The 14218-nt window shown below is 50.7% G+C and overlaps 1 protein-coding gene across 3 annotated transcripts in view; it reads right to left on the bottom strand.

Moving 5' to 3' along the window:
- Positions 1 to 14218, bottom strand: part of DNAH9 (dynein axonemal heavy chain 9) — a 251994-nt gene that overhangs the window by 89977 nt on the left and 147799 nt on the right. For all 3 annotated transcript variants that reach the window (XM_075903450.1, XM_075903451.1, XM_075903452.1), the window contains 2 exons: positions 13269 to 13694; positions 9780 to 9899 (listed from right to left, as the gene is read on the bottom strand). In XM_075903450.1, coding sequence (XP_075759565.1) covers positions 9780 to 9899; positions 13269 to 13694 — 546 coding nt within the window. The remainder of the gene's footprint in view (positions 1 to 9779; positions 9900 to 13268; positions 13695 to 14218) is intronic.

Here is a 14218-nt window from a genome sequence, read left to right as displayed (position 1 = left end):
GGGGACAGACAGACCTGCTGAAAGCAGGTGTGAGACTAGGACCTTGTCTGCACCGCAAAACTGAACCATCCTTCAGAGCAGCTGCAGCCATCATGCCTCCAGAATGGGCACCAGCTGTAACAATCTGGCTTTTCTTTAGCCATGTGGGAAGGCGTGTGCTAGGCCTGAACCAAAGCCACCTTCTGCAGCCAGACTGAAGAGCAGCAGCCAGCACTGTAAGGCCTGGAGTCACAGCCTCACAATTCCATCTAAATGGTATTAAAAAGTGTCACCCCAGGCTGTGAGGAGGGGACTGTGTCCTGATAGCTCCCCACTGTCACCAGATAAAGAAACAGATCTCAAGATGGGGAAAGAAAACTGAAGTCACCCCATTGTGTCTGGCAAGAAACTGCTTCTCCATACTTGAAGTTGTGGAATCCTCATTCTATGATCATTGTCACTTCACTTTCCTATTGATTGTCTGTGTGATCTCTGTCTGGTTTGTAACTGTTTCTGTCTGCTGTATCATTCATTTTGCTAGGTGTAAATCAATTAAGGCGGTGGGGTGTGATTGGTTAGGTAATTTTGTTATGATTGGTTAGTACAATTATACGAAAATAATTGATTAAGGTCTAGCTAAGCAAGACTCAAGTTTCATTATATAACTCGGGTCCAAGAAGGAGAAAAAGGAAAAAGATCGGAAGTAACAGAAGCAGAAAGAAGGAAGCAAAAGGCTGGAAGAAGAGCAAAGGGAGACAAGGAACACCAGAAAGAAGAACTCATCTCCAAACCCAGCCTAAGATAAGAACTGCCAGGACTGTCCTGCACAACGGTGAAGTGCAGCAGCTAAGATCCAGAGACTGACCTTGCCTGGCCAAGAGGGGAAGTCTGCCGGCCTCTATCAGGATTGGTGAGCAAGGCACTGTGTGCTTAGCATGTGTATTCTGCTTGTTTGGGAATTGTCAATAAATAGAGGATCAGGATATTACTGTGTGAGGCTCTTTCAGTGGCTAAAGATCCTGCAAAACCTGCAGGAAGATGCGCCCTGAGCCCTAGGAATTGGGTGAGGGTGGGTGTGTAAATTAACAGGGTTGCACCTTGAGCCCTAGGAAGTGGCCTGAGGCCGGCTGCAGCAGCTGTTGCCCCAGGAGGAAGGTGCGAACGGCGCCCCCGCCTGCACGGCCGTCAATGGCCATGACGTCATCATCAGGTGCCCAGACCGGCGGTGCCCTAAGCAACTGCCTAGTTTGCCTAGGCTCACGGGCCGCCCCGACAGTGTGGAAGGGCTAGAGAAACGTGTGCGGGTGACACAGCGATGTCTGGACTTGTCTGCACCTCCTGCTAACCTGCCCTCAACACCACGTCAGCTGCAACTGCTGCGAGAAACCTCCGTCTGCTCCAGCTCCTCTCGCTCCTGCTGCCCGGGCTAGTGGGCATCTAACGGGACGTTCAGCGTCTAAACTGGTGCAGGCGGAGAGGTCTGGGGGAAGACATAACATGCATCTCAGACACCCTTGGCCTGGCCCCAGGTCAGCCCTTCACAGGAAGGCCCCTTCCTATTGTCATCTGCACTGACCCTGCTGTCAGCCCTTCCTCAGGTCCCAAATTACCCCGGATTCTCCCCACCTCTTTTCCTTCCTGCCACTGGCCCCTGTAGTAAGATGAAGGCCTAAAACGTAAGCCCATGCAGCACAGGCCTGGGTTGAGGCCTAGCTATCAATGGACAAAACATGGCTAACATACAGCAAAGCTAAGCTGTAAGCAAGAGTCAGGCCCCAGCTCACAGAACCTGGCACAAACAGGGCTGAGAGTGCAAAACACGAACTGGTAACAGGCCCAGGTGTAGAACAGTAATTGGTGCTGGGTATAAGTGGAAAGCACATGGTACCACTAGCTCATTAGAAAAGACCTTGGTACCCACCCCTCACAGATACAGACCCAGGTCCAGGAAAGGGTCTAGAATGACAGCATGATGGATAGAGATGATCTCATCAAACCACGAGGGTGATGGGTGGTATCTAAGTAGCATCAGAGGGTGGCAACCTGTTATGTCAGCAGTGAGGTGTCTTGTTGTACCTGTATATAAGGTGATGTCTTGGGGGGACAGCCTTTGGATGACCAGGGGGCAGTGGAAATTTCCCACGGATCGAGTCATTCCATTGTGGCAAGTACACGTGCGTAGTGGTTCAGTAGAGTCTACTGACAACTGTGACTGTGCTTCGCTCTACAATAAACCTGGCCTGGCACCTTCGATCCTTACCTGGTTTGTGGCCTTTGGGGCTCTCTTGGGGTCTGCTGTGGAGACCGAGTGCACAAGTCGACACAGCCCACGTCACTGAGCGCACACGCAAGCAGCCCAATGGTTATCACTGACGGAGCCAGAGACCTGCGAGGACACCTCGGCAGTAACTCCCGACCACCCTCCCTGAAGAACTACAGTCCCCATAAGCAGAGCAGCATGTGGAGAATCCTGGAGGCCATCCTGCACTTCCTGGGTCACTCCATTCTGGCACCAGGAGGCAGCTGCAGGCCACTCATTGCTCCATATCTGATCCTCAGCCAGCCCAGGCCACTGCATCTCCCCATCAAGAAGCCAATGAGGGTCACAGGCTTCCTCATCCCCTCGGGTGGCTCCCCGTGCTCGTGGATCACTCAGCTCTCTTGTTCTCATCTTCCTGCAGCTCGCCAAAGACTGTCAACACCACGGGCGGCTCGAATGGCTGCAGGTGAAGACGGCTGCCCAGAGGGGTTTCACGCATGGGGCTGAATGGTGCACCTCCGGGAGCGGCTTGCCAGTGTGTTCCCCAAGCCTTTGTTGTGACCAAGAGCCCTTTAGCGATGAGTTCTGGGCATGGTAGCAAGTCCCTGGACATGGCTCCGTGCAAAGATCGCCGCCTCCTGTGCACCACCACCCGCACGTCTGGAATCTGTTGGAGCAGCTCCTCCTGCTGCTCTGGAGACACTTCGCTGCACTGCTAGGCCAGCGGCAAGGCCCCTCTGCCTGCTCTGGGGGGAGGGTGTGTCTGAGCATTGTGGAGATGGCCTCCCTGCAGCAGAACGCCGTGCAAAGCCAATGGATGGTTTTGTTTCCTGCCGCAGCCTCCCGTCCATTCGGGGGGGCTTGTTCTGTGGGGCAGGGGATGTGTCTGCTTATGTCTGTTTAACTGGGATGGGTCCTGCCGTGGGCAGGGGGCTGGGCTGGATGGCTTCTAAGGTCTCTTCCCGCTCTGTGGTTCTATGTCCCCTGAGGTAAACTAAATGATGACATTCATGGATAATCCTCTTTCTCCTGATCTGAGCCCAGGGCGGAATGTGCTTCCCAGAGTCCTCATCCCTCTGCAAACTGTGACCGGCAGGGCTGGGAAATGTGCTCAGAGCAGAGGCAGAAGACGGAGCCGCCTGGCCAGATGCCATTGTGGAAGATGCTGCCCTTGCCAGTGGGGTCCAGGGACATCACCTGGCAGACTCCACCTTGCTGGCTGTTGTGGGGGGAGGGGCAGGATCCCTGGAGCCTCACATTTTGCCCACGGACAAGTGTCTGACGTTTGAGACTGCCCCCCAGTCAGCTTCTCGCTCCCTGGAGACTGGGCCTGGCTATCAGTGAGAACCAGAGCATGCCGGGCCTTGGCAACACCACCCCCACCAGGCATTGGCTCACCAGGTTAGAACATTCCTGCCCAGGGAGGATGCTGTAAGAACACCCGGCGTCCTCAAGTAACTATGCAAGCACCTTGTTAAGAGACGGAGCAGGGACACGCCTGAGCCTTCTAAGCTGAGGATGGCAGGACAGGGCACTGGCCACGTGTGGTTGGAACCAGCAGGCCCCAGGAGGAGGGGGTAACCTCCCGTGTCCAGAGGGTAACACCTCCCTTGCTCCTGTTGGTGCATAAAAGAAGTCACGGAAGCTCATCTTTATCCAGCTGAGGAGGCCGGTAAGAATCATCTTGAGGTTAGGTGGTTGCCTATAGGAGACTATGGGTCTGTCTCCCAGAGCCTCTCGGAGTTTAGTGTCCTGTTCCATAGTCTCCTACAGACAACCACCTAACCTCAAGATGATTCTTACCAACAACCACAGGACATACCACACTAATACCAGCCCTGGAACCTTCCCTTGCAACAAACCCCGTTGCCAGCTTTGGCCACATATTCACTCTGCTGATACCATTATTGGACCTAACCAAGTGAGTTATAAGATCAAAAACACATATTCCTGCGCATCCAGAAATATAATTTATGCTATCATGCGCCAAAAGTGTCTGTCTGCTATGTACATTGGACAAACGTCTCAGACACTTCGCCAAAGGATCAATGCCCACAAAACAGACATTAGACAGGATCACAAAGAAAAAACAGTTTCTTGCCATTTCAACCAGAAAGGACATTGTCTCAACGACTTGATTACCTGCATCCTGCTTCAAAGGCCTTTTAAGACTACACTTGAAAGAGAATCCTCTGAACTGTCATTCATGCTTAAATTCGACACTTTACACCTAAGTTTGAATAAAGACTCTAATTACCTTACCCATTACAAAGATAGCTTCCCCAATTATCACCTCTAATATCATTAGCTCACAGACATTTACCTCCCCCCCCCATCCCTCTTCTGTTCTGAAATTTGATTTGTCCTTTTCATATGTGTTCATTTTTTTTTATTGTATCCTTTGGTATATATGGTTGTGACAATTTTCTACCACTATTTGATCTGAGGAAGTGGGTCTGGCCCACGAAAGCTCATCACCTAATAAACCATCTTGTTAGTCTTTAAAGTGCTACATAGTCCTGTATTTTGTTTCAGCTACACCAGACTAACACAGCTACATTTCTATCACAAGAGACTAGGGCACCCTGTGCTCCTCAGCACAGTGACATGCTGTGCTGGGACAGGGATCATTTTCATTTCAGCTGCACTAATCCAGCGCCATGCAGCACCCAGCAATGACTGGCAGGGTGAAAAATCCTGCTTAGAACTAAAATGCCTCAAGCAAATCTAAATGTCCTGCATATGGCCACTAAACAAAGCCCCGCACTCTACCAGCTCTCTCTTAATTACAAAACCATTCTACATGCTAATTCACTGTTCCCGCTCTCGTCTTACAGGTTTTAATTGGCTTCACTATGATTGACTTTGACAAGCGCCTTGAAACCTAATCATCTCAACTTTTTTTCTTTTTGTAAATAAAATACTGAAACAGATTTAGAAATTGCTAGTGTCACCCACTGGCGAAAACCTGGAACTGTCCGACATTTATTCTAGGTTGCATGATGCAAAAGAAGAGTATGATGGGGAAAGTGTCTAGTAGCTACTGTTTGTTTTGATTACTTCATGGTCCAATGTACAATGCTGGTACCTAGGAGACTCTATGAACATCCAGCCATGGGCCTAGTGGTTAGATCATGTCCGCAGGATGCCCAAAACTCCACCTGGCCTGATGTGGTGCAGGGACTGGATCTCTCACGTGACAGGATGCAAGTCCCCTAACAATCAGGCTGAGCAGTCCCTCACCACCTGCAGTGCCCCCTGGATGTCGCACTCCTGCCTGGGTAGAGTAGGAGCTGCCAACCCTACACCATCTCAGGGTCCTTCCTGCCGGCAACTCTGACCGAGGGTAGGAGGGTGGGCACTGGAACGGGCATGAGCAGCACGTCTCAGACCGCCGCTACCGACAGGCAGGCAGCTGTGCTTTCTTCTTCGTGCGCTTGCTCTTGCCCATTCAACTGTCGGTGGCTCACAAGCAGTGTCCTGGGAGGTGGGTTCTGAGTTGACAGGCTTGCAGCGCTGCTCTGCCAAAGCAAGCATCATCCCGGGTCTGCTGGGTAAGCGCAGAACGAGATGTGAAACGTGGCTGAATGGCCAAGTGGCTCCCCTACAGCTGTCCTGGGCTAGGAAACCTCCCAGAGATACTTGCACCCTGGCTGAATGGGCAGTTGTGGTCAGCGGAGATGGACCCTTTGCCAGTGAATGCAGAGGGGCAGAGGAGCTGCATGAAACTTCCTTCACCCTGCCCCGGCCCTGCGAGGAGCCTGCGACACCTCAGAGGGCAGGGAGGAGGCGTCCCACTCTCCCTGGCCCTGACTGGCCTGGGGGTGGGAAAGATTGCCAAGCCTCTTCCAGGGCATGGGCGCCTAGTAGGAAGGGGGGGCAAAGGGACTCCCCCACCCCCAGACCAATAATGGTCTGGGGGTGGGGTAGCCCTGCCCCTTCCCATTTAGGCTCCACCCCATTCTGGAGTGGCCTGGTAGCCCCCTAGGCAAAAATTATTGCCCATCCCTGCAGTACAGTCTAGACCATCCCTGAGAGATGTGTGTCTCACCTGCTCTTCAATATCTCCAGAGATGGAGAGTCCACAACCTCCCTGGGCAATTTATTCCGGTGTTTAACCACCCTGACAGGCAGGAACTTTTTCCTAATGTCCAACCTGAACCTCCCTTACTGCAGTTTAACCCCATTGCTTCTTGTCCTGTCCTCAGACCTGAAGGAGAACAATTTTTTCTCCCTCCTCCTTGTGACACCGTTTTAGGTACTTGAAAACTGCTATTAAGTCCCCCCTCAATCTTATCATGGAATCATAGAATAATAGGACAGGAAGGGACCTCGAGAGGTCATCGAGTCCAGCCCCCCGCCCTCAAGGCAGGACCAAGCTCCATCTACACCATCCCTGACAGATGTCTATCTAACCTGTTCTTAAATATCTCCAGAGAGGGAGATTCCACCACCTCCCTTGGCAATTTATTCCAATATTTGACCACCCTGACAGTTAGGAATTTTTTCCTAATGTCCAATCTAAACCTCCCCTGCTGCACTTTAAGCCCATTACTCCTTGTCCTGTCCTCAGAAACCAAGAGGAACAAATTTTCTCGTTCCTCCTTGTGACACCCTTTTAGATATTTGAAAACCGCTATCATGTCCCCCCTTAATCTTCTTTTTTCCAAACTAAACAAGCCCAGTTCATGAAGCCTGGCTTCATAGGTCATGTTCTCTAAACCTTTAATCATTCTTGTCGCTCTTCTCTGTACCCTTTCCAATTTCTCCACATCTTTCTTGAAATGTGGCGCCCAGAACTGGACACAGTACTCCAGCTGAGGCCTAACTAGTGCAGAGTAGAGCGGCAGAATGACTTCACGAGTTTTGCTTACAACACACCTGTTGATACAACCTAGAATCATATTTGCTTTTTTTGCAACAGCATCACACTGTTGACTCATATTCAACTTGTGGTCCACTATGACCCCTAGATCCCTTTCCGCCATGCTCCTTCCTAGACAGTCGCTTCCCATCTTGTATGTATGGAACTGATTGTTCCTTCCTAAGTGGAGCACTTTGCATTTCTCTTTATTAAACCTCATCCTGTTTACCTCTGACCATTTCTCTAACTTGCTAAGGTCATTTTGAATTATGTCCCTATCCTCCAAAGAAGTTGCAACCCCACCCAGTTTGGTATCATCTGCAAACTTAAATCTTCTCTTTTCCAAACTAAACAAACCCAATTTCTTCAGCCTTTCCTCATAGCTCCTGTTCTCTAGACCTTAATCATTCTAGTTGCTCTTCTCTAGACCTTCTCCAATTTCTCCACATCTTTCTTGAAATGTGGTGCCCAGAACTGGACACAATACTCCAATTGAGGCCTAACCAGAGCAGAGTAGAGTGGAAGAATGACTTCTCATGTCTTGCTCACAACACTCCTGTTAATGCATCTCAGAATCATGTTTGCTTTTTTTACAACAGTGTCACACTGTTGACTCATATTTAGCTTGTGGTCCACTATAACCCCTAGCTCCCTTTCTGCAGGACTCCTTCCTAGACAGTTGCTTCCCATTCTGCATGCCTAAGACTGGTGGTTCCTTCCTAAGTGGAGCACTTTGAATTTGTCCTTATCCAACTTCATCCTATTTACCTCAGACCATTTCCCCAGATCAGTTTGAATCTTGACCCTCTCCTCCAAAGCACTTGCAGCCCCTCCCAGCTTGGGATCATCTGCAAACTTGATAAGCGTCCTCTCTACGCCAATATCTAAATCATTGATGAAGATATTGAATAGAACCGGTCCCAAAACAGACCCCTGTGGAACCCCACTTGTTATGCCCTTCCAGCAAGATTGTGAATAACTTCTCTCCAAGAACGGTTATCCTGCCAGGTATGCACCCATCGTATAGTAGCCCCATCTAAGTTGTCTTTGCCCAGTTTATTTATAAGAAGATCGTGCGAGACCGTGTCAAATGCCTTACTAAAGTAAATTTTTTAAAATACGCAGATACCTGAAAATGTAGCAGGGCCTTTTCCAGCTCCTGGGTACCTAAACCCAATCAGTTTCAATGAGAGTTGGGCAACGCGGTGCTTCGAAAACCCTACTAGGTGCCTACCTGCATCTCTAGGTGCCTCCAGACCGTCCCCGACCTGGGTTTCCTTGACTCCAAGGCAGGTCTGTGGTTGAGCAGCAGAGAACTCAGGGCAGGTCTCCTGCATCCCAGGCTAGCCCCATAACTGCTCTTCTCCCCGCAGCGGCGTGTGCTGCCCAGAGCCAACACCACCTCTGCGGCCCAGCCAGGACTGGGGCCAGCCATGCCTAGCACCAGCAGCACAGGCCTCCAGCCACGTGAGCTACGGGACAATCAGTTCCACCTCTTCAGCTGCAGCAGCTGTGCCCCTAAGGACTCAGCCCCAGTGACGTCAGCAGGAGCCTTCCCAGTGCCTGCCAAGGCGTTGGCTCAGGCTCTCAATTCCCAGTCCGGCCGCCACTGAAGTCAATAGCAAAATCAGCCTCATGCTGACCTCCAGGGGAACTGCAATGGGCCCCCAAGTCTCCGCCTCCAAAGTCATCACAACTCTGCTGAATTGCAAAGGCTACGTCTACACTGCAGGCTTCTTGCACAAGAGCACGTCCACACCTCAAAGCGCATTGCAAAAGTGACGGGCTTTTGCACAAGAGAGTGTCCACACTGCATGGACGCTCTTGCGCAAGAAAGCTCTGATGGCCATTCACAAGACACCTGTGCTTTTTCCCATAGGGGTTTCTTGCACAAGAAACCCCTCTGGAGCGACCACACTTGCCTTTTTGCACAAGAACTCTGGTGCAAGAAGGAGTTCTGCCTCATAAAAGGAGGTTTACCTATACCAGAAAAAGCCCTCTCTTCTGCCGTTTGACTGCCAATTTACTTGTGCAAAAGCACATTTGAGGTGTGGACGCTATGCGTGTTTTTGCACAAAAACCTTGCAGTGTAGACATAGCCAAAGTGTTTTTGTCAAACAGAACCCGGGCTTGGGCTGTCATTAGCTGGAGGAAGCAGAGGTGACCAGACAAAAGCCTCCATTTCTAGTCAGGATAGCGCAAGCCCTGTTTAGGGACGTCTCTCCCCGCTCTGCCCTCAGAGCCAAACTGGCGTGTTGCAGCTACACTAGCTTTCCAATCCAAAGTTACAGGGGGTAAAATAGACCTTAACAGCAGCAGCTGCTGCCGGGGTAGAACTAGCCTGTCACTTTGCACCCCTCTCTGCACCGGGGGAGCAGGTATCTGGCTCCCGCTTGCTCCAGGAGGGGAGAGGAAGGGAAGAGATCTTAGAGTCCCCCTTTCACCTGCCCCTGTTTAATTCCTCTCCACCTGCTGAGCCCTGGCCTAGTGAGCGATGCTCTGGAGGCTCCTTAGTTAGGGCGGTGATTGAGGAAACTGAGGCTTGAGTTTCCCGTGTGAAGCTGGGCAGGGCGCTCAGTCCTTCCTTCCCCACTTCCCCGCTGGAGCAGTGGGGGAGCAGCGCCGCCCTGCCTCTCTGGAGCGCCGACCACGTCCGTCCCTGGGGCCGGCACTCACCAGTCGATTCGCAAGCGAGATGGTGCAGGCCGTAGCTTCAGCTTCCTGCTGACACATCAGCTTGTCCGCCGTCGCCCTCTCAAATTTGGCCGTGAGTTTTGCTAGGTTCTCATTGAGATGCTGTTGATGGAAAGAGTCAGAACACTGTCAGCCCAACTGTGCATCCGACAAGACCCCGACAAAAAAGCCCCCATGGCACGTGTCTGTGCAGCGGGGCTGTTCGGAATGGCTAGTGCAGCGAGAGCAGGCAGGACTCTGGGTCTCAGCCTGGAGCCTGGGAGTGCAGCCTGCAGCACTTGGCAGGGAGCCTCAGTACCAGCAGGGTCTAATCCAGTGTGCACGGAGCTCAGTCCTCCCCAGGGCACTGGACCGGGCCCTTGCAGAACAGCACAGAAGGGTGTGCGTAGGGTTGCCAGGCGCCTGGTTTGGACCAGAACACCCCGGTGAGAAAAGACACTGGCAGCTCCAGCCAGCACCGCTAACAGGGCCATGAAAAGTCCAGTTGGCCACCCAGTGGGGCTGGCAAGCTCTGTGCCAGTCTCTGCATGGCTCCCAGAAGCAGCGACATGCCCCGCTGGCTCCTGGCTGGAGGGGTAGCCAGGCTGTCTTCACACGCTGCCCTGCTTGCAGGTGTTGCCCCAGCTGCCGGCTCTGCAGCTCCTATTGGCTGGGAAACATGGCCAATGGGAGCCGCTGGGGCAGCATGTCAGGGCACGTGCAGCAAAGATCCTTCCTGGACTTCCTCCTCCTAGAAGCCAGAGGGTCACGTCACCGCTTCCTGAGGTCAGTGCTGCCCAAAGTCCACACCCTGGGCCCCCTCCCTTAGGATTTTCCATGCCAGAATGGGGGTGCAGAGAATGGGGCCAGTACATGTTCAGGCTCAGGTGGGCAGTTTCCACCCTTGGGCCACACGCGAGCAGAGCCAACATTTTGGAAAAAGAAGCAAGAGAACTACAGTGTGCAGGACCTCACTGCAGCCATCCTGCTCCAGGGGAGGGCTCATTGCACAGACAGATCTGGTCGTGCTCGGCTCTAAGACTCATCCTCACTGTTCCCAAAGTTACTGGAATATTTCACGTTGAGATAAGAGAACCAGAGGCCAGAACTGGTTTTATCTGCACCCAGCCGCAGGCTAAATTCCTTCAAATCATTTGAACGTGGTTTGAACAATGCACTAGAAATAAACCTGAATATTGAACAGGGATTATTTTAGAGGCATCTGTAACTATGCTCTTAGTTGCCAATGCCCAGTACAAAATACAGCCCCTTTCAAACTAGCTTGGCATTGTCAATTATAACTTAAGTATTGTTAGAATAGTTTCATATACACCTATGCATACAGACCTTCATATACCTATCTGTTTGTGTGTCTCTGTATAAAGACACACACGTGCTATGCTATTCAATGTTTTATAAGTAGATTTACACATTTGGGCTTATGGGAATATGCATAATATAGATGTGTCAGCAACTGAGCACTGCAGTACATAGGAGCTATACGTGTTCAGTACTTTTGAAAATCATATGACTTTTGTTCATGACCCAAAGTATGGATTTAAGCTGGGCAGCTACATGTGAAAATTGGAGCCTTGTATTACAATTTGGAGGTCAGTTCTCAGCAGGCATAATTCTACTGAAATCCATGGAGCTATGGCAATTTCTGCCGGCTGAAATTCTCGTAAAAACCTGCTTGTGTATGTACATATCTAATGCTACGCATTTACTAGTGCAGTGCTGTACAAAAGCAAATACAGGTCATTTAAGAGGCTAAGGTTGAAAGCCTGGTTCAGTGGAGTATAACTAATACCCCCAAACTGCTGCACTTTCTCTGCAAAAATCTTACAGCTTTTAAAAAGCTCCAACGTGAAAGTGTAAATAAAAGCAACATGAAGGGAACCAAAGAGTTCTCCAGGGACATATAATCCTTCAATCCCAGGGCCTTGTCTATGCAACTGCTTGTGTCCAATGTAAGCTACGTCACTCGAGGTGAAAAAAATCCTACCCCTGAGCAACATCATTTACAACAACTTCACACAGCGTCTCCATTGCGCTGGCGGAGGGAGACTCCCATCAGCAACGCTGCTACTCTCACTGACGGGCATTAACGCCGCTAAAGGGAGAGCGCTTTCCCTGCTACTTATCCGTCTCCACCAGGCCTGCTAAATGCATCAGCCACACAACGCCCATTTCACTCCCTAGCGAAGACGAACCATTAGAAGCACCTATTCCGTAGCGAGGATGTCCCTCGTTTTGACCTGCAGTGGACATGAACTCTTGGAGATGGCTCTCTATTTTAGATAGCCTTAATTCAATGGGTAGCAAAGATTTCAAAAGTATTCATCTCCAGGACGCAGTAAGTGCTGCCAGAGGATTCTAGGGTTTCCAGCAGTGTGACGTTTTACAGAAACATATTTGTATTAATTCCTTGGAATAATTGTTCGATTCGGTGTTATGAGGTGTGTCCACTGCCAGTGACTGTGGGTTGGTACCATGCAAGTCTGTATTTTTAGCTCCATTCATTATTGTGTGCGCCAGCGAGCACTCACAGGGCGTTGTGATGCCTTGTATGTTGTAGCATTGCAGCATATTGCAAATGCACTTTGAATGAGACAGCGGATTCCATAGTCCCCCAGGAGGACTTTCTTTGGAAACGTGCAGGTTTTAGGGGACAATGTGCAGGTCTGTAGTGTGTGCTGTCAGCTGGATGGGTTGATAATGAGCGATGGGGGAGATACAGCAGCAAGGACCTGGCTGCATACCTTACCTCCTAAGCCAATCTCCAAAAGTTTCAGTGACAAGACCTGTTAAAGGGCATGGACGTTTAGGAATGGCAGGGTTATTTTGGAGAGGAAGTGGGGGTGGGAATAGCTTTCCATTAAACATAACTTTAACCCTCTCTCTCTTTTAATGAAGATTTTTGCTCAGGGATTTTCCTGGATATTTAGTAAGTGCCCAAACTTTACATGGAGGTGTAAGCTATGCCAGGTAGGGGCCCTGCTTTGATACAGATCTTTTGAGTCCTACTAAAGTGGAGATGACTCCTGCAGAATGTAACAAGTGCACAGGAAGCGTTCTGGAAACGAGGGAAAAAAATCCGCCCCAGGCGTTGTTTAAAACTTCCCCCAATCTGTGTTTTCTGTAAAAGATGTGGCAGACACAGAACATACACGGGCGTGGTGTGTGATAAAAGGACACCCAACGTTCATGCTTGATAATGATTGTAACATTCTAGGTGGGACAAATGAGAGGTAAATAACGGAGTCTTTCTTTTAGGGAAGAAGCACACTTGGAAGCAAGCTAGCACACTTTTATAAAACACAGGGAAGTCTCCAAACGTCTAGCAAGAGCAGCTCTAGGCCTAAGGGCCACCCAACCCTCCAATCCCCTCTTTCAGATGTGCATGGGACCCCAAGGAAGCCCTTCCCAATGCTGAGGGGTTCCCGCTGGGCAGTGGCAGCTCGGGGTGAAGTACGTGCGTGTCACACTTACAGCAATTTTGACTTTGATGTTAGCCAGCTTCTCCTGCGCAGCAGCCAGCTCTGCGTTGGCTTTGTTCAGAGCCTGCCGCTTGGGCTCCACATCACAGTACACCTCATAGAACCGCACGATGTTTATGACCCAAGAGCAGAGCCCAGCTGCTGCACAGGACTTGGAGGTCACAAACTCGGGGTTAAATTCGGGATCCTGTAAGTACGGCCGAAGAGCTTTGAGACAGTTCTCGTGGATATTCTCCTTGTCAAAGTGGACCAAGGCATCCAGGAACCCATCGACTCTGGCCATGGAGACCTTAGCTGCTTTCCAGCTCCTGTCCTTGGGAACCTTTCCGCCTGGAGCCATGAGCACCATCACGGCAGCTGTGACATTGCTGACAGCAGAGGGCGGTGATCCAAATGACTTCAGTTCTGTCAGGTTGTTCTGAAATGGGAAAACCAGGGGGTGAGCTGACAGCGAGCAGGTTCCCTTTTCACTTAGCCACTACTGGAGCCCGGCACTGACTTATCAATCCGGGAGCACAGCCTTGAAGCCTGGAGCCACACTCTGCATTTGAAATGTTATGATTCATCGACTGTAAAACAAGGAAACCCCCTAGTGGCGCCACAGCCTCCACTGGCGTATTAGATGTGCATCAGTCACGTCCCTTCCCTTTCCCACCAATCCTCAGGCATTACCAATGCAGAATTACTGCAGATTTATCTAGCACGAAAATGACAACAAAAAGCTTCCTGAAATCAGCCAAGTATCTTCGGCTAGAGACGGGTTTCAGAAACAACTTTTGATCCAGAATGCAAATCAAAAGGGCTGCTCTGACTGTCGCACTAGCTGCAGCTCCCTTTTGGCTAGGCTGGTACTAGCTGCGGTTAACTCTGCTCAGATCACTTCCGAGTCACAAACAGCAGAAAAGGGGGAAATGGCCGCTCCTAGGCTAAACATCCAACCGC

The sequence above is a fragment of the Pelodiscus sinensis genome, chromosome 20, assembly GCF_049634645.1.
Source record: "Pelodiscus sinensis isolate JC-2024 chromosome 20, ASM4963464v1, whole genome shotgun sequence".
Lineage (NCBI taxonomy): Eukaryota > Metazoa > Chordata > Testudines > Trionychidae > Pelodiscus > Pelodiscus sinensis.
This window is presented reverse-complemented; position numbering and strand designations above follow the sequence as displayed.